The sequence below is a fragment of the Phaenicophaeus curvirostris genome, chromosome 1 (assembly GCF_032191515.1).
Source record: "Phaenicophaeus curvirostris isolate KB17595 chromosome 1, BPBGC_Pcur_1.0, whole genome shotgun sequence".
Lineage (NCBI taxonomy): Eukaryota > Metazoa > Chordata > Aves > Cuculiformes > Cuculidae > Phaenicophaeus > Phaenicophaeus curvirostris.
The window spans coordinates 39607132-39627812 of NC_091392.1; the positions used below are offsets into that span (position 1 = coordinate 39607132).

The window sequence follows — 20681 nt, forward strand, 5'->3', positions numbered from 1 at the left end:
CAAGCTTTACTATTCTTTGGGATAAACTCTAATCATCACTGGTGGTACAATTACAGCCAGCAAAGAAGTGAGGAGAGGAGTCTTGAAGCTGCTCCCAGTAGGTGCAGAAAAGCTGGTAGAAAGCAAGTGAGCCTGGTGGGTGACCTAAGGTGGAAGCAGAGCAGTGAGGAGTTCATCTTGACCATAAAGGAACTGTAAGCCCTGTTGGACAATGTGGTGGCCAGAGAAAGGTGCCTTTGGACACTTGACCTAAATGTAAAACTTCCGTGATACACGATTGCCCGGATCCAGAGCACAGTACAAAGAATCATCAGGCACCAGGTTGTCTCTTGTTTATTAGCAGAGACAAACATGAACACCTTAAAAGTTGTCTCATTCTTCAGGCCACTTCTCCCTTTGTTTGCCTGTTCCTGCCTATCTTCTGGTCACTTTTCTGCTGCATGTCTTCCCTGAGAACTCCCCACCCATGCTATGCTGAGAGAAGGTATAAGTGCATAGTGCCTGTTTTCTTGCAGAAACCTACACTCATTAAATAATAGCGGGAGAAATCCTCACAGGCTCACTAAGTTCCTGTTACTTCCACACAGGGCCAGTTTCAAAGGCAGACTAAGGTAGCAGCCATCTATCCTAGCAAGAAACTGTATGTACTTAAAAATTTTATAAATGTGAAATTAGCCACCTGCAATAACTGTTGTTAAATTATTAAATTAGTAACAGTGATTATTCTCATTTCTTGCTGGGATATCAGGGAACTAGCACGGAGCAGCAGTAAAAAAGGCTCCTACACAGTTCAGAAAATAGGCTAAAGCAAGTGTTGCTCCTGCAATGAAACCAGAAACCTTGCTGAACTCACTGCAGGGCCTCCTGCTTGCAAGGACTTTAAGTGTCACCCTATATCCCCACTGGAATAGTACAAAAGTGAACAGGAAAGAGTGATCCATTTTTTAATGCCTGCTAAAAATTAATCTGGCATGAAAAGTATTACAAGTCACAAGACGCCACAGAAAACTGTAATGTTTAAGCTTAATAAAACCACAGTTCCCAATCCCATATTTTTCCAGTGTGAGGTGTCAGATCTTCAACATACATTTCAGTGAATCCTCTTTATTTAATTTAATGAAGTACTTGAAAGCTCCCAATTAATAGCAAGGCTTCACTCAAGCATGTACTGTATCACAGAAGGATCCACTTCTTCTGCCATCAGACTGGCTTGCAGACTTTGAATCGTTGCTTTTTTCCCCAGGCGTTGTCTCCACAGGACCAAGGCAGCTACCACCTGCGACTGCAGGTTGTGAGGGTGGTTGACTTTACATCGATAGATATCACTATGGGACAAACCCAAGCACAGAACTACATGCTCCCATTCAGGTCCCAGTCTCCTTGCAAGCTTGTTCAGCTGCTGATCTGTTGGTGAAGTCTTCAAAATAGATGGTGCAATTTCAGTTATATCTGTAAAAAATGAAAAAGAAAATGCATACATGTGTCACTAGGCAATACTGCAACTATTAATATAAGACCTTGACAAAGAAGAAAATAAGCAAAGCTGAGGTGAAAAAATTAATTAATTAAAGAAACAGCATACATAGGCACCTAGAAAAATTAAGTGCATAATCAATGAGAAGATTAATTGGAGGATAACTAATGCACAATGAATTATACTTGGGAGCCTTGATGGTTTTGGGCATCAACAATCCAGATATCAAAATTCTACTCCAAAGTCAAGGCTTCCAAAAGTAACAGAGTATAGATTTGGGGGCAAAGGTTTGAACAACAAAGGTTTCCAAAAATCATGCTTCCAGCAGCCATGACTCTCAGAAATCAGTCTGCTTGTGCCAATATGATATAGCGACAAATGACAAATATAGGACCAATGACACCGTGTTAATCCTATTCTGTGACCTGTTTATACACTTCAGAAATAACTTTGATTCCTTAGTTACTGAGTATCACCCAGTTTCTTTGATGAGGGCTGTTTACAGGAAATTCTTCTGCCTTCTAAAATGCTACTTATCCTTTATGCCCAGACATTGGACTTCAGTAAAGCCTTTGACACAGTTTCTCACAGCATTCTGCTTCGGAAACCGTCAGCCTCTGGCCTGGACAGGCGCACACCCTCCTGGGTGGAAAACTGGTTGGCTGGCCGGGCCCAGAGAGTGGTGGGAAATGGTGTGAAATCCAGCTGGAGGCCAGTGACAAGTGGGGTTCCCCAGGGCTCAGTGCTGGGTCCAGCCCTGTTCAATGTCTTTATCAATGACCTGGATGAAGGCATCGAGTGCACCCTTAGCAAGTTTGCAGACGACACTAATCTGGGTGGAAGTGTGGATCTGCTGGAGGGTGGGGAGGCTCTGCAAAGGGATCTGAACAGGCTGGACCGCTGGGCTGAGACCAATGGCATGAGGTTTAACAAGGCCAAATGCCGGGTCCTGCACTTGGGGCACAACAACCCTGTGCAGTTCTACAGACTAGGAGAAGTCTCGCTAGAAAGCTGCCTGGAGGAGAAGGACTTGGGGGTGTTGGTTGACATGAGCCAGCAGTGTGCCCAGGTGGCTAAGAAGGCCAATGGCATCTTGGCTTGTACCAGAAACGGCGAGACCAGCAGGCCCAGAAAGGTGATTTTCCCTCTGTACTTAGCACTGGTGAGACCACACCTCAAACACTGTGTTCAGTTCTGGGCCCCTCATCACAAGAATGATGGTGAGGCTCTGGAGTGAGTCCACAGAAAAGCAACAAGGCTGGTGAAGGGGCTGAAGAACAAGTCTTAGGAGGAGCAGCTGAGGGAACTGGGGTTGTTTAGCCTTGAGAAGAGAAGTCTGAGAGGAGTCCTTATGGCTCTCTACAACTACCTGAAAGGAGGTTGTAGAGAGGAGGATGCTGGCTTCTTCTCCAGTGACAAGTGATAGGACAAGAGGGAATGGCCTCAGGCTGCACCAGTGGAGGCTAAGACTGGATATCAGAAAAAAAAAAATTCACAGTAAGAGTCACTGGACACTGGCAGAGGCTGCCCAGGGAGGTGGTTGAGTCGCCATCCCTGGAGGAATTTAAAAAATGGGTAGACTTGTTCAGGGACATGGTTTAGTGGCAGACAGGAATGGTTGGACTCGATGATCCAAGAGGTCTTTTCCAATCTGGTGCTTCTACGATTCCATGATTCTATATATGGCAATCTTGTCTTGAGGAGACCGGCTTCGAGGGCCTTTCTTCTGTTTGAATGAATCTATAAGCATGTTTCAGGTGAACCCAAATGAATAGGGCATCAGCACTGGTCCCCAGTACAAATTATGCTTCCTTATCCCACATTCCAGTGATAGTAACACTCCTAGAAACATGCATGTATGTGCTATAGCCCCATTCACGTGGCCTCCTTGAAGCTGTTTTCAGGAGAGTGTAAGGAAGCCCCATGTGTTCTTAGAGATTTCTGCCCTATGTCCATTAGTATTGCCCAAGTATCGAGCATATCGTGGAACGCACTCTTCATCTGAGAAGATGTTTAGCTGGTACCTGAGTCATGGAGGATAGGATCAAAACAACTACTGAAATAGATTTCATAGGAAATATTAAGGTACCTGTAATTATCAGTGGTAAAAATATCTCAGGGACTGAAGTATTCCTTACCAATGCAAGTGACTTCTTTGTGTATTCCCTGTGGTAATTGATTTTTTTTTTTTTAAAAAAAGAACATTAATACATACAGTGGTAATAGCAGAGGAGAATACGGTGCTATTCAGAAACATGCTGGGTGGGATCCACCTCACCAAACTACAGATAGCCCCTCCAGAACTAATTATACTAGGATTAATTATTGCTACAAAGAGAAACAGGCTCTTCTCGAATACAGTCCATCTCAGAAGATGTTTAAAATAAACAGATTAAATACTCCTCTAAATGTGTGCATTTCTCTCCATTGACTGTAAAAGGAGTGCTAGGTACAAGCTTAGATGTTGACATTGATGCTGTAAACACCCAGTGTTGGTGAAACAATTCTCTACCTATAAATTCAAGCCATTTACCAGTTGCTTCAAAAAGGTGCATTTAGAAAAGCAGTATAAGATGTCTATAAAGAATATTTGCTCTTCAATACCCTTTGCAATCACAAGCTGAAATGAAAGGTCAATGCAGCCTGCAACGGCTGTTCTACTTTTGTTGCTGAAGATACTGCATCAAAACAAAGCAAAAATATCCCCAAGAAGATGCTAATTTTAGTCTGTCAGTCTGAAGCAGCAGCCTCCCTGCAGAAGAGCCGCTTTGCAAAATCTAATTTATAGCTCCAATATCATGCTCACAGTCTCCACTACAGCAGAACAGCAATACTAGAAAGCACCACTCCTTTATTTTATCAAAAGTAATTGTTTTTGCATAGAATACCCAGAGCCTGCAAACGTTTGTACAATTTAAGCCAAATCAGACATAAGTACTATACAAAGCTGCTTTGAGTAAAGGGAAAATTGCTTTCTGAAGAGCATTTCGGTCCCTTTGATCTTTCTGTCTCCAGATTGCCAGAGAAACCTGGGTCAAGCAGCTGGTTCGAAGACAGGGCAGAGAATGCATGGCTCCTGAAGAAGGATGAGCGATACTGGTGGGGCTATCACATAACACGTGATACCAGCTCCACAGGTAATCAGGATAAGGGAGTGCCTTTCACAAATGTAAATATTTGAGAATATCTAAAATTTAAAAGAAATATAGCTACACTGTGTTGTCACCAACACTGCTTTTTGATGTTAAACCCTTGCATTGGCTTATGGTCAGCTACGGAGCAAAAAGTGTGCCCAAAGGAACATTATCTGCCAGCCTAGTCTTCTTGCTCTCCTGCTGGAATTTTTATACTTCATTAGCAGAATGATTTTATGATACAGAAATGTGATCAAGCAGGGAGGCCTAAAGTAATACATGTCAGCTTGTCCATCCAGCTTTTGATATTAGGCAGATTTTTTTACTACAAGTATCTTGCCTTCAGCCTGTTATCAGCCCTTTAGTAAGAAAAAGAATAAAACCCATCCAGGAAATCTTTTCATCTTAGGCTAGCATCTGAGTCTAATATGGATGCAGAAAATTCTGGGACAGAAGCCAAATGTTAGATTTAATGCAAAGGACTGTTATTTTAGTCCCATTTTATTTTCTGTGATATCTTTTTTTCAGCTCTGATACAAAGCCACTGAGGAAAATCTGAGACAAGTATTACATGATGGGCAATATTATTTAGAGGTATAGAGAAATATTTAGTGAGATCTTTTAGTTATGACAAGTGCAAATTCATAAAAAGATTTGGAGATGTTCTAAGATTAATGTCACTCATAATTTATTAAACATAATGGCATCTGAGGTAAAAGAGAAGCAAGTTTTCTGTGCTCAGCACCCAAGGTGCTGTTTACTACAGATCCTCACTTATAATCTCCATTTGTCAGGTACTGCCTGAGGGAGGTAACGAGACTAGAACAAAAGTTTCAGTTATGCAGATCCTGCATTTGAATCCTGACCTCAATTTGGCAAAAAATGAAGCTCTTCTTGCTTTATGTGGATCTGATGCAGAGGTGTATGTGCTTATGTTAGATATGTGCTTTGGCTTAGCAAAACAAGGACTGCACTGCTAGGAAGAAGGAGGACTGGACACACCACTGGACGTTGTCTAGGATTTCCCCAGAGAAGGCAATTTGTTGTGCCGTTGCTTCCACCAAGCACACCAAGTGAAACACCTTGAAGCATCAGGACTGTGTGCTGTGGAGATTTAGGGTCTAAAGTCTTGCTGCTCACACTGAAATCCCTAAGCCCCTGAGGAATGAGGAGCTGATGGCTTTATGCTGGGGAGCACGTCAGCCTGGCACAGAGCTGCTGTACTGGGACTGCCAGCCAGCTGACTGGTGCGGCACTTGGGACCATGAAAATCCTCTTTCTTCAGGCTGGAGGTGGTTTTGGAACTGAAACCCACACAGAGGAAGAGCCACAGCTCCGTCTATTCAAAATTGCAGCACGAGGAAACATGCTTCTCTTCGTCTCCAGGTCTTGCTGGTCAAGGAAGCTCATCCACCCTAAGCCTTTATCCTAGCTGTCCCAGCTATCAAACAGGAGATGTTGACAACTTCTGGCCTGTGTACATCTGTGCTTCCAGACTGTTGCACAGATAGGGAGATACTGCAATGCTGGTGAGCGTGGACAGGAAACAGAACTGGATATAAATAGACAGGATCACAGATATGTACCAGACAAAACAGAGTAACACAGACACCAAAGCGATATATGGGGCAAAGGAAGCCAGTCACCACTTTAGCATTTCTTTTCCTTCAGGACCTCTCCAGCTTTAAGTAGAAGACTCCAAGATGTTGCAACAGTCAGAGGGATGGAAAATAACCCCACCCCGCTGCCCCAGTTCTGTCCCGCTTGGCATATGTGGAGGGATGCAAGACAAAGTCCAGAGAAAATGGGCTTTGAATCACTCAAAGAGGGGTTTATTTGCCTTTGCTTTCTCATCATGATCTCTAAGTGATGAAAAAAGCTGAGATCATCTCCTAGGCTGTCTTGCACCACAGGAAATCTTTATCAATATTGAGGAACTGACCTCCCACTCTCTATGCTGCTGGAACTGAGTGAGGAGCAAGCAAGCCAGTTTGGCTCCAACAAACAACAGAGCAGTGAAAAGTGCTGAAGCGTTTTTGGGTGATCTGCAAAGTACCCAACTGATTCCTCAGAACTGCTGGCAGCCCAAAGCACCTTACGGTTTTGTCTGAAGGATCCTTCTCCATGTAAGTATGACTTCTATGTGCACGCCCAAAAGCATCTGTTGGAGTTTCAGGGAGCTTTCTCCCTTATGCAGTCAATACGTTTTTACACAATGTAACACAAGAACAACTTTTTTGGGTTTTGCTCTCAGCTGTGTAAAAGAGACTTGACTTATCTAAATTCTCAATCAGCTGCTACCTAATCCTGCAAGGACAACTTCACAGGCAGTTCAGAAGACAGTTGGGGAGACAGGGATACAATGGCCCAGATCTTATCTATCTAATATATCTTTCTCTTGGTAAAAGATGTTCAGGGGATTGCTCTCTGCTTTCAGTGCTGCCTCTGTATTTTATACTTTAAAGCAGCAATGTATTCACTCACTGGATAATAAGACAGAAGCAGCCCTGGAGGAAGAGATGGGAATCCAGGTCTCTCTGAGCTGCACATCCCAATGCTGAGGCACACAGTCATGCTTCTCCTCTTCATTCCCTTTTTCTTGATAAATCACACCAGAAAGATAAATAAAGGCTTCCCAGAATGAAGCCTGTTGCAAAGAAAACTCTCCTATGAAGTAGGCTAAGAAGGGGCAAAAATCAATGCAAGAGCCCTTGGCAGAAACAATGCTAGGCAAATACTGTGATTTTTATATAACTACATCATAAACAGGTAGGCAATTCTGGGCTTCAGACCCTGCATAGCTAGAATGAAGCTGAAGAAGTAGAAACTGCTTAGGCATGCATCTGGCCTTGACATCTCCTGCTGATTAGCGTAGAGTCCTTCAGTGATCTGAGCTTGTCACTAACTGTTTTTCACTTGATCCTCTTACCAGATCCTGCTCTTAATTTCTGAAGAGTTCAAAGCAAGCATTTCAGAGTCTTCTTTAATTGTCTTTCCTGGCATCTGGAGTACAGTTCTTCCCTGAGAAGTGCTAAACTTAGATCAAGCAGTTCCATAAGCAGCAAACCAAACAAGCCTTGTTTCCCCCAAGTGTGAGTCCTACAGCTGACTCATGCCTCAGGCACCTCTCTCCTTCAGCTGCTTACTGATTTTTGAGACACTCATGCTCATGAAAGTGTCCCTTTCTAAAACAGCAACTAGGTGGGCTTCTTGAAGCTGGCCAACAAGTTCAGACACTACTAGGGGTACGTGCATATACACAACGGCCCACAGCAGAGGAGCAAGTAGGTTATTATAAGACATCATGCTAAAAGGAACTCTGAAGCTCCGCAGAACCATCATGGCCAATGTGTCAGCAGTCAGAGACATTAAGGGCTCTTCAGCTAAAGGGAAACGTATATAGGAATCTAGTGCTAGGTTCTGCTTCCCTGTACAGTGCACTTATTCACGTAGCCTGAATCATAGACCCAGCAGTGGGTACTGAACAGGCATGATCATGATTGCCACACTGTAAGCTCTGTGTTTTGGCAGCTGTGTGTTTTGGCAGTGTTTTGGCATAATCTACTAACTGAATGTCACAATAGCAAACAACTTGCACATAACTAGGTATATTTGCGTTAAAGTGAAATCCCTTTGGCCTGAGCACAATGGTAGAAGTGGGTCATGAAGCAGAACACCAGTTGGTGGATCAGGTTGGGACAAGCTGGGGTTGCAGAACCTGAATTGGAAGGTAAGTATGTAATGATCCCACTAAGGGAGGGATCAGAGACTTGTGAGAGCTGCATCCCCCCCTTTAGCCATCAGAGATGCTGGATGAAAGGGAAAACAGAGAGTAAGAGTCTTAAGGGATCCCAGTCGGTACAGTAGACCGTTGAAGTCAAAGGGCAAATCATGGTGGAGGTCCTGGTGAGAACGGCAAAATAAACAGAAGGTGCTGAAAAACTGCAGGGGATAGCTTGACTTAGTTTGTTAAAAAAGGGGATAGGAGGTGACAGCGGGCCTCCATTTCTATGGGGCTCTTCTGCTTCTTGTTCAGATGTTCTATCCCAACCCTGTTCTAACAGGCTGAACGGCAGGCAAATGCTTCCCTCTTCCTACAGCACATTCAAATTCATGAGCTCTAAGCCAACCTGCAGCAATGAATGACTGAAGTGCCAGATGGGAAAGTACCACATTAGATATATGACACTTGGCAGGCCTACACAGAGAAAGCAGCACTTACTCCCTCCTGTGCAAGTTAAAAATGATCATGAAGGATTATAAGGTTATTTCATCACTGTGAACTTGAGAAAGGTCTGATTCAGGACCTGCTTAAATACAAGAAATAAGTTCCAATCACTGAGCAGTGAAAAAAGTAGAATAGACTATCCAGAAACCAATCCCTACTATATAATTTAGCTGTTCATTTTTTTCTTCTTGTTGTTGTTGCTGCTGCTGCTAATTAAACACTGAACTAATTCAAAGGCTGGAAAGGGAACATTAGTGTTTCGCAACTGCTCCAAAAAATCACGCTCCAGGGAACCTGGGAAAATATTTCTCTCCTACATATATCACCATATACATATCTTTTCTATATGTTTGTGAGCAGCATGGATCACAGAGTCCAAAGTGTATTCAAACCCACTAAGATTTGCCCCCTGGTGTCACTAGGTTTCAAAGAGCAAGAAAAAAGTTAACCAAATCCTGCACTATTTGAAGCAAGATGGCTGTTCCCATTATAGATTCCTTTCCATATGAAAAGACAATAGACTCAGATTAAAATAACTTGGAGATGTATAGCCTTCTCCTGCTTTTAGGACACATGCAGCTATTTCTCTGTCTCCCTGCTGAATGTGAGAGGGAAGTTGCATGGGTCGCCTCCTTTTTAGGCTTCTCCTCCTACCGAAGAGATGCCCACCTCTTTCATCCAATTTGAGGCTATCAAAGGTCACCATTTAACGATGACCGCCAAGCATCCAGTGAACACCCTGTTCTTCCTCCCACAGAACTGACTCAGCACAGGGAAATTCCAGTGATGGAAAACTTGCATCTTTGTAGGAACAATAGGCCCAGTTACCTTCCCAAGAATACTTGCATAAATCCAGAACAAGTAGTATCTTCTCTAATGTAATCAAAATAAAAATCTCAGTCAGTTAAATACTCGGAATGAACTACGAAATGGAGACTGCACCATAAGCTTATTAAAAGAAAAATACCTAAACCAAGAGTTTAGAAAGCAGTACTTTTTTTTAACTGACTACATTACAGTATAACAAATTTGACAGAGACTTTTTTGTTCGCCTGAGTATATGCGGCAGTTATGCTTCATAAATGTAGGACTGTAAAGTTTCTGTGTCTTTATAATTTCTGATCTGATGAATGCAAATAGCCATTAATATAAAGAATATGTATGACTACAACCAACCTCTGTCATTATTGATCATAAAACACTTACTCATAAGTGTACTTCTATCATGGTAATTTACATTTCCATGTCTTGTAATTAAATTGTGGAAGGCATCAATTAAAATGAAAGCAAATATGAAAAATTTTTAAGACTGGCTGCATTCTTCCACATCGTGCTGGTTTTCTAAGAGCAGCGTTAAAAGACAGGAAATTCTCTGTCTTAATTTAAATAAATTTGAATCTGATAATATGACAACCCACTTGCAAAATAAATTGTGGCCATGACTGTGAGGCAATAAAATCTATGGCAACTTTAAACGGTCTCCAACAAGCAAAACAGAATCCATCCATGATACTAAATTCAGCTCTTTCCTGCTGAAAGCTTGCTGGGTCTCTGCATTACTGATGCAATTTAAAAGTACTGATATAATTTAAAAGTGCATGTATCTTCATTCATTGGCAATCTCTTCTCTTGTGTGAGCTCTGACGTATTGCACTTTGTGACATTAAATACATTTTGAGTGTTAGGGTAGGAAAAAAAGGCAGCATAAAATTTCATAAATCTACAGGCAATTCAAAAATGCAGATGTTTCTATTTTGGCTCAGTACCAGGAGCTAATTTGTATATTCTTTATCACTTGCTAATGACTCCCCAGTAGCTGTGGATTTTACAGTAGGCTGCTAAAACCTGAAACACAAACCTTCAGATTTCATGAGAAAAGTTTTCAATTCTATTCCCACTATTCAGTTCCAGAAGCTACGCAGTTTTCCTGAACTTTTTCAAAATCTGTCTTACAGGTTTCATGCTGCCTTATGTTTTCACCCTTTTCAAGCCATAGGGAGCAATCCCTAATTTTAAGGAGCAGAAAGAAATTGGGGGTTCACTTGTTCATTTGCTTTTATTAGGAAGGGCAAGGAGGAATTTTCAGCAGTTAATAGCATGGATGTAATTCTGTTTCCCATGCAAAAAATTATCTATGGCCCTATCTACTATTTCTCTGCTGTTGCACACCCTGAAATCAAATAACTAATTTCATAAATAAAATAGCAACCATAGATCCATGCAGGGAATACAATATCTATGCAAAGAAAATACAAACACAACATATATCTGCTCTCTTTTCAAGAGGGATTGGATTACCTAAGCATTACAGACAGGATTGGACTTAATAATTCTGTAGTTTTACAATTTCTTTTTTATATTTAGCAGCATTTTATGCTGACATAGACACTGAAGTGGAAGTGAAATTTGCTTAATATTTCCTATGAATTTCCATATAGTTATATGTAACTAAGCTGTGTGCATCAGCACTGAAGCCACAGCTAACAATGACGTTCTCGCAAGGATACCTTTGGTATAAATGCATGAACAAGTTCAGCATGCAGCATTATACTAAGGAAAAAATAAATATCTACTCTGTTGGGAGGTTCTAAGGAACACCTGAGCTTTTAGGAATCAGTTGGAAGAACTGCTTAAGTACAGACACTGAGCATTCAGACCTTGGCCAGAGATTTTTTTTTCCAAATGAACAAATAAGACTTGAAACGTTATATGGAAAGAAGATGTATGACCATTCCTTTGGAAGCCAGGTGCAACTAGTCATTAGACAGCACAAAGCTACTTGATAGCCTGAGAGAAGAGACAAGAGTCTCTAGTTTACACGCCAGCAGTCACATTGAGAGTTGACTCTAGAAATAAGGCTGAAAAAATCAAATTCTGAAGTGTGCCAGCAGATTTCTATATACCTTTGAGTGCTCTGCAGTTCTTAGTAAACTCAATGGAGTTTGAGAACACTCATGATGCTTTCAACCGTTAATTATTGTCTTGAAGCACACAGAGCCATCATTTCCTTCAATCAAGTTTCTCCTCCGTGCTATCACAAATAATAACTACCAATCAGCAGATATTTATACGAAGTCAAGACGATCATACAGCAAATTCTTATTCGCAATAGACTTCTCATGGTTTCACAGGAGGCAAATGTTTAAACCATGTGGGTCGGGCAGCTCTGACAGTAATTCACCCACTCTAAGTGCAAAACAAAGACAACTGGAGCAATTAATCATTATTTTATCACGTAGGTGACACACTCATCATGCCAGTTTTGTCAGGGAATTGGAAGATAACTTCTTTTGACAAATGCTATTTGAATGCTTTTTTTAAAAAGGCTGATCTGTCTTTCAAATAGCTGAGGCAAGTGTTAATCCTGTTGCTCCATTGCGTGCAAGAATCATGGCAGACTCCTCGGGATGTTTATCTGCCGAGTACAATAACTGAGTACATTTTTTACTAGCAACTTTCCTACCAAGAAATCTTTCTAAAGGCTGCGGCATTTCAACAATAAAATCATTTGCTTGGATTTTAGCTATTGATGTTCCTTTCAGGCAACGACAGAAATCATACTGCCAGTACGAAGGACTGTTTTCTTATATAACACAACTAATCACACATGTTTCCCTTACAGCAATTCAACCAAGTATGACAACAAGCCATTATATTTAGCCTTGATAAAACTGTTCATTCTTCCTAAAGATATTTTTCTTTAAGTTGGCTCTTCTTTTTGCTTTGGCTCGAGTAGTAGAAATATCAGAACCAAAGATTTGCGCAACAGATGGAGCTCGGTTGAGAAGAATTCCTTTGGCTGGTGAGGATCTTTGGCTGGTGAGGATCTTTGCCTGGCAGGTGTCAAACCAAAATTAATCCTGCACATATTATGCTTTACCGAGTTTCAGATTTTAGTGAAGTGAGACTGCGTTCCTTCCTGACCACAGACCTATATTAATAGAACAAGCCACGCAGAGCAAGCTAAAACAGTACTATCATTATGCTGAATACTCCACTGCTTGGCATTTTATTTCATCATTTGCACCCATGCGAAGCAAGTAAACAAAATGTCGCGGGTTACTTCAGTGTCTCTTTAGAGATATTTTTCACAGGTCTAAAAGACTTCACAAAATGACATAAGGAGCACAGACTTAGACACCTCCTGGTTTCTTTTTTCCCTCCTTTTCTTGTGTCAGTGCCTTAAAGGTTTATGAACTATAGAACAGACTTTTCAACATTTCAAAATCCACAGGAAAAACAGGTACTGGTACTAAAACACGTTGCTCAGCTACAGTCAGTTGCTACGCCTGACTTGCCAAGTGCAATTCAACAGCCTGAGTCAGAAGGCAGAGTTTTCCATAGGCATCGGGAAGGAGAGCTTCAGGTGGCATCATCTGCTTCTCTCTGTTTCCAGACTAGCAAGAGGCTTAGCAACGCAACTGGCTCTCTCAAGTGCCAAGTCACTTGAAGATCTGAAAGAAACCAATTTGGAATCTCATGGCTGATTTGACAGATTGGTAGAGTCTAAAAGCAATTTTATCTGACCAATAGGGCAGTAATTTTAGAATGTCACAGTCACAGGACTTTTAATGATCTGTAAAGCAACTGTGAGATTATATTTGTGTGTATACATACACACACACACATACACACATTTTCAAAATCTTAATAACAAATATGAACTTTCAGATATCTGCAAGTCGATTTCATCCCTTTTTTATTTAATTTCCAGAAATTCAGGTTAGGGAACCATCCCACCACTTTGTGAGAAAAAGGATGGAATCTGGAGCGTGATGAAGTCATTTCATAAAGAGAGGTCCTAATTCACGGAGCACTTTACACTCCCATGGGTTTGATGAGTCCTTCCTTTCCCCTCTGAGTCAACACTGACCTAGCATCCCAGGTGATGTGCTCACTGGCATGGCTCGTGGCTGGCCTGTAACATGGGTTGTACCGAGTGACACAGCGCGCTGACCAGCTGCAATCATTAGAGGTCACAAGACAGTACAGAAAGTAATGAGGTGACTCACAGTTGCAGCCACGCATTTGAAAGCTGCAGATCTGATTACTCTTTTACTCACTCAAGAATGGTATTTTGCCAAAGGAATTGAAGCAAGATCAAAATCAAACAGGCTATTAGCAAACATTTGTATTACTTACAGTATTCATAGATGATTTATGCCAGTATGAGTGGGACAATTCATATGCAAAACCTAAACATCTGAAAAAATATTTTTCTTAAACAATTCATTTTCATGTCTCGTGCATACAGAACTATGTTTTCCCTCATAGTTTTGTAGTTTATTAGCTGCCAGATCTTGATCCAGAATAGAAATTTCAGTCACTTTGGCTTTTGTACATAGCAAATCAGAAATAAAAATGTTTTAACATCAGAAATAAAAAGGCTGGAAGATCAGACAGACCATAAAAATTTGTTTTACTTGGTTAGGGATTTTTACACAGCTATGCTTAACCTAAGTAAGACTGAAACATAACCAAAAGGCAAAACTAAAAACTAGACAATTCTGTTCTTTCCCAGAGATGCAGAAATACAAGTGATGCCTGTGTCCTTGGGGGAGCTAAATGTGAAATCCTCCTACATAGAAGAGATAGGGCTGTTATTTCCTCGACAACTGTTCCTGCCATAACTGGTACCTCCTAGAGGTAACAATAGAAAAGCAATGTTAACAAAGGAATTTTTTTTTCCTTAAACAAGCATCTTTTTTAGTTCTACAAACTCAGAAACAAAGAGATGAAGGGCTTTTTTATAAAGCTGGAAATTTTAGTGCCAGAACTGTAAACATCAGCATCTTTCTCTTCCTTCTTTCTTTAGATGTAACTGCTATGCATTGGTTGACTTTGTTGAAGAAATCAAACACACTCTGTTCTGAACCTTCTAGTTGCTTTAAGTGTCAGATAGGGCTAAATATTTTGAGCTTCACATTAAACATGTTACCTAATTTTGCATGTGCGCTCCTCAGAGAAGAGCTGAATGATCTTATGATGTGAGGTTAACACATTCTGTGGAAGTGGCCTCAAACTTCCATTTGTGGAAACAGATCAATGTACGCAAACCAAATTCTGCTGTGTACAAACCACAAAAGCAGTGTCTGGATACCTAAGCTGACCTTTCACTTTTGCTCTTTAGTGTGTGTAAATGCTAACAATAAGCACAGTGTGCAAGTTTACAAGTTAAAGTGCAAAAGACAGATGAAAATTCAGCTGCAATGCTTTGTTTTTCCATTGTTTGAGGAGAATACAGACTTGTAAGTCTGTTGCACAGCCTACGAGTTGCATTGTATAGTCAAATGATTGAACTATTAAAATACCTTTATTTAATGTTTAGATTGAAATAAGGCTTCTTGTCTACTCGAAAGAGGTTGACAAGAATATGAAGGTAACACTATGACTCAGACTTTTCCAGACACTGACTAGACATTATTTAGTGATATTTATACTGTATTTGAATCATTTGAGAACTTCAGGCACGCCATGAAAAGTCCTTGCTCAAGACATCTCAGAATCTAAAGATATATGAAAGTTTTCATTTCCAAAATTGCTAAGTGAGTAAGGACAGTCAAGCTGAAAAACCACGAAAAGCCTCTCAATGTTTTCAGGAAGTCCTGTGCAGGTGGGTTGTGAGAATTGGGACAAGAATCCCTGGATCACCCCCAAGAAGCCTCCAGATCTTTTTAAACAATCTACATCCAAAGCACTCAACTAAGAGACTCAACAGACCCCTTCTGTAAATCAAGCAGGGAAAGCAGAAGCAATTTTTAATGCTCCTATAATATTTGTGTCATGCAATTATTTCCACATGCAAGTACAGAAAGTCAGCCAACCAAGGATGCCTGTGCCTGGAATTGCCACAGGAGCACACCTTTTACAGGGAACAGAAGTATATTTGGAACAGCTGAATATAAGCTTAATGGAGTAATTTTAAACAATACATAAAATTGCCTCAGATACACAACTGCAAAAAATTTGTAGCTCTGTAAATCCACAGACTGCTATTTTAAGGACAGTTTCATTAAGAAACGCAGCTTGAGAATATGTATCAAGTAAGATCAGAGTGACATGTAGTGACAGCACAAGGCAGCTGAAGCAATCTGCAGCACAGGTCTGGTGCCCATTGGTCTCTGACCCTGAGAAAATTATAATTACTGCATGAATACACAGAATCAAAAGATATTTTAGATTTTAGATCAAAAGAGAAAGCCTAGAAAAAGACAAAGCTCTACTAGAAAGATATGGTGAGAACTCCACAGGTTTTATGCAACAGTCTACGGCTCTGTATGTCCCAATTCAATATACTTTGTTAGACTGACAACATGGTTATGGCTTTAATTTTTAAGTCCACATTTTTCTACGGGAATCATTAAATATGACATATTTGTCCAGTTCAGCAGAAAAACAAATCTGCCCCTACGTTTTATTCCTCTGAAGCCTTAATTTAATTGTGCAACATTTGCTTTAGAAATGTATTTGAAGATGTTTTAGATATTACCTCATCTGTACACCATCCCAGGCTTTCCAGGAACTCTGAACCAACAGCTTTCTAGCCTTTCTTATATATGGCCTATTATATTTTATGGCTTCCTCACTGTACTGTCTAGAGATTCCCCCTGACACTGGCCTTGTTGTATTAAATGCAAATATGTAGGGACGAGAGGTACTGCATTGGAGAGTTTGCAATCTCAGGTGTGGGTTGCGTAAAAGGATTTGCATGTATTAGTTTATGTACACAGAGATTGCCATAATTGTGTTCCAATAATTGCAAAAAGCTAGGCCACAGATTAAGAAAAAGGAGAAGCACCAGAGGAGCCAGCAGCCCAGCAGCTCATGCATGTTGGATTTCCTGCTTGTGACAACCGCTTTGAAAGGTGCCCATCTTCAGATGCCAGTGAAGCCCTGCTATGCCTCGACAACTTTAATAAGAGAACCTAATTTACCAGGTCTCAGAAATAAAAATAATAAATTGTCAGATATAATCTCATGGATAGAATTGAGCATGCTGGAATCTGGAAATCCACTTAGGTGCTGATAACCAAAGGAGTCAGTAGCTATTTAGGTTAGAAAAGCTGAAATGTCAGGACACAAGTATGGACATGTGCTTAGGACAAGACTGCTGACCTTGTGGCTCTGTTCAAAGCAGATCCTCCTGAAGCTTTTGACCTGCAGACCTAGGAAGGCTCTGCACAGAGGAGTTCCATGCATTTAAGATGACGACAGTGAAGTTTTGCCCTGTTCTGTTTTCATTTATCCAGAGACCACAGGTAACTCATGAAAATATCTGAAAATATTTCCTATCTGTGCTCTTTGTGTGTGTAGGTGCTGTCATGACAATTTCTTGAAAATTCATGAAAAGCTACACAAAGGCCATAGCTGATCTACTGTCACTGCTCACCAAAGCATTCTCCAGCATCTGCACCCCATCTCTGTTCTGCAAGTTGCTTCAAGTGGAATTTAAGGCATTAGATTTAATTTGGAAAAAATACCTTTGAGTCAAATTCTGATGTCTGCATTTACACAAAGTGATAGATTTTTCCAGAAAGTCCACTGTGTGGATTTCTTTCGGTCTCCCATTCTTAGCAGTGACTTGGTCCATTCCCATTGTCTGCCATCTCCTCCATCTCTCTCCTCTTCTCTGCCTTGTGCTGTGGCTGCTGGAGGACCATAGAGCTTGGTCAGGGTGCTATCACCATGGCCCTCCAACAGGGAATGGTAGTTGGGTCTTGTCTCCTAATTTACGCCAGGCAGGCACGCAGCCCTTCCACCGGATGGGTGGACTCAGCTGTGTCAAAAGCATGTTGCAAGATTTTCCGTAACAAAAACTCCCTCCTACTTTTCAATAATGAATTTAGGGGATTTTTTCTTTTTTAGTTCCTTCTCCAATTTCTTCTCTCCTTCCCCACCCATTTTTTCAAGCAGGAAAGAGTGACAGGAAGAATAATGATTTCCTCAGCTTCTGTTGGAAAATAAAACACAAATTTTTTTCACCAAGACAGAATTTTTTGGTTTGTTTTGCTCTGTTCCATTTTTCAGTGAGGTTCAGAAGGGTATTTTTTATTTACACTTCCTAAATAAGTGTCCCGTTAATACTGGTATTTTGTGTGGAAGGTATCAGGGATGATTCATTTAGCACAGATCCCAACCTTAAGTGTAGCAAGAGGTCAGCTTGAATTTTTCTCTTGAATCATATCTTTGCAAACCTCTTTTCAGGGCTTCAGCTTTGTAAATCAAACCCCATAGCCCAGCGTGGGTGCACAGCTTGTGATGATTTCCTTCTGCCAGTTGGCTTTGCATGCCTCTGGTGTTAATCCCCACTGCCTCCACATGTTTTGGAAGGAGGGAGGAAAGCACTGGTGAACAAGAAGAGGAGCAGCCAAAAGCTGAGGCAGCCTCCCTAGGCATGGAGAGAGTGGAAGAGACCGGAGTGGCCAGTGAAGGAGAAGAAAAAGGCACTAAGGCTACTGGTTTTCCAGTGGCATTGATGGGCAGGGGTCTGAGCAGGTTTGGGACCCTGCAGTCACTGATGAGAACTGGGAGTGTGTATACATCACACACTGTCTCTGTTTCTGCTCAGGAGTCAACCTTGTTTAAGGCATGTTTTGTCTGAGCAGATGGCAAAGCATGACGGCTGCTGGTTAAGATGCTGCTGCCAAACCAGCCCCTGGCTGTTTTCAAAAAGAAAGACCACTGCTTTCTTTACCAATGCAAAAAATAGATGTCTCTCCAATTCTCTCCTTCAAACTACTATTGTATGTATTACAGGAACACAAATCTAGCCAGAATATATAATTAACATTGCACAATTTTTAATTAACTACCTACAACAATATTCCTGCTTTGACTGGGGATGGTGGAGGAGGATTTTTTCTGAGGCTACTAAGAAAATCTGAATTCCCATCAAGAAAATTCATATGGCTGAGAGCAGAGCCTGCAACACCAGGTGCAGAAGGTGACCTGTTGCTTTCACTATATCACTCTCCCATGGAAAAAAAAAAAAAAAAAGCAGCTTATGACACAGGAACAAGCCCAAACCTCATTTGCAATAGCAAGTACATAAGGCAAGTTTGTACCAGAAAAGAGAGTGACAGAAACGCATTCTGATTTAGTTTATTCCTTCAGCAGCTTTTTGTTAATTTTCATTTATTTTTGGCTAGGAACCTCCTATAAAGCTTGGCTGTTAGCCAACCAAGCCCTTTCCAACATCTCCAAGGGCATCCTGCAACCACAAGGCAGCATGGCTTCTTTTGAGTATCTCTCCTTACGATGGTGCAGCAGGGCTCACTGGCACAGTGAGATGTAACTCAGTGCTGCCCTGACCCAGCAGCAGGGCGTTGGCCTCCTAAAACTCAACAACTATCTACAAAACATGAAATAAGTGAAAGTCCAGCAACCATCATTGGCACAAGTAAGTTCCATGCAAACCAACACAAATAACAGCTCTTGGAAACATGATGAGTTCTGGGGACAAACAACCATCATCCTCTTTCCTCCGCAACTCTAAGTCTGCTTGCACCTGGAAATAGTAGTGGAAGAAACACCTCAATTGCTCACACATACACATGCAGCTTCTCAGCAACTGTTGATCCAGCAACTGCAGCTGGAACATAGCAACCCTACACCGGCATTAAAGCACCAACAGGTCAGATTTTATGGTGTCAGCCCAATTTCAGTATGACAGAGCATACATCAGCCTGGCCAGCTGTTCTCCCTAGTTTCAGGGAGCCTTGAGCACTGCATGGAATTGTTGCTTTCCACAAGGAATGTCTCATTAAGAGCAGTGTCTGCCACAGCAACTGCAATAGCACCACATATATTTGGTGTGATAAGCCATATTTAGAGTGCGAAAGTATCACTTTGTGAGCTGAAAAGCAAGCCAAACAATGAGCAATAAAGTCCAGAGCTCCAGGCCAAAGGTTTTAATAACTGGTGTTCACCCTGTTTCCCAAAACAAAGGACAGTTTATGCACTGTAGACATTTTCTGTCTGGAGCAATGTACATTATCTCTTTATTTACATTGCTCATGAACCCACCTGACAGCCTGAATCTAGATACACCCTGCTGTTGTTCGTGGGAGGAAACCCAGGTGTGTCCCAGAACTGATGGTTCCTGATATTCTGCAACAACATCTGGCAGAAAAGACAACTTGAGTCCTTCCTCACAAGGCTCCAGGGTCATCCCAGAATGATTTTAATATTGCCTGCGGCAAGGAGATGAGACTGTTAGGCAGATTCGTGGCAGAGCTAAAAACTCAGGTTTTCTAGAGTCTCCATCATATGTCGCAATTGTAAAATCATGCTTCCAGTCTCCCATGTGCACAGTAAATCTTTTTTCTCTCTTCATTCTGGAAGGGTACAGATGATAGGGAAATTCCCTAAGCTTCCCTTGCTTTGGTTTCTTCCCTCATTTCAGCACCTGACTTCAAAACCAGATCAAGCCATTGAACACGGTCTGGTCTTTTGCTTGCAAACACTCCTTTCAGCATGGATAGCATCAACCATGAAACAACCAAACAAGTCATCCTGTTATGCAACAGATGGGAAAGCTATTTGTGCCGGCACACTGTGGTTTTCATTTCTCTGAAGGCTGCTTTCCTCCAGGGAATTCCAGTAACTGGACTAATTGAAGTGTGTTTTGACAAGTTAAAACAGCCCCAAAAACCCACCTATGAAATTACATCCCGGTAGCATTTTCCAAAGTAAACAGAAATCTTGGTACCGTAGCTCATTTGAGAAACTACTATGCCATGGCTTTCAGTCATTATGAGAACACAGCTTGATTTTTTGTTGTAGATAACAGGTGGTGTGACACCTAATGATGTGACCTAATCTTCCCTATTACCAAATTTCTGTA

The 20681-nt window shown here is 41.3% G+C and overlaps 1 protein-coding gene across 1 annotated transcript in view; it reads right to left on the reverse strand.

Moving 5' to 3' along the window:
- Window positions 1-930: 930 nt before the first annotated feature.
- CRADD (CASP2 and RIPK1 domain containing adaptor with death domain) overlaps window positions 931-20681 on the reverse strand; it is an 84876-nt gene continuing 65125 nt past the window's right edge. The window contains exon 3 of the mRNA XM_069853578.1: window positions 931-1449. Coding sequence (XP_069709679.1) covers window positions 1154-1449 — 296 coding nt within the window. The 3' untranslated portion in view covers window positions 931-1153. The remainder of the gene's footprint in view (window positions 1450-20681) is intronic.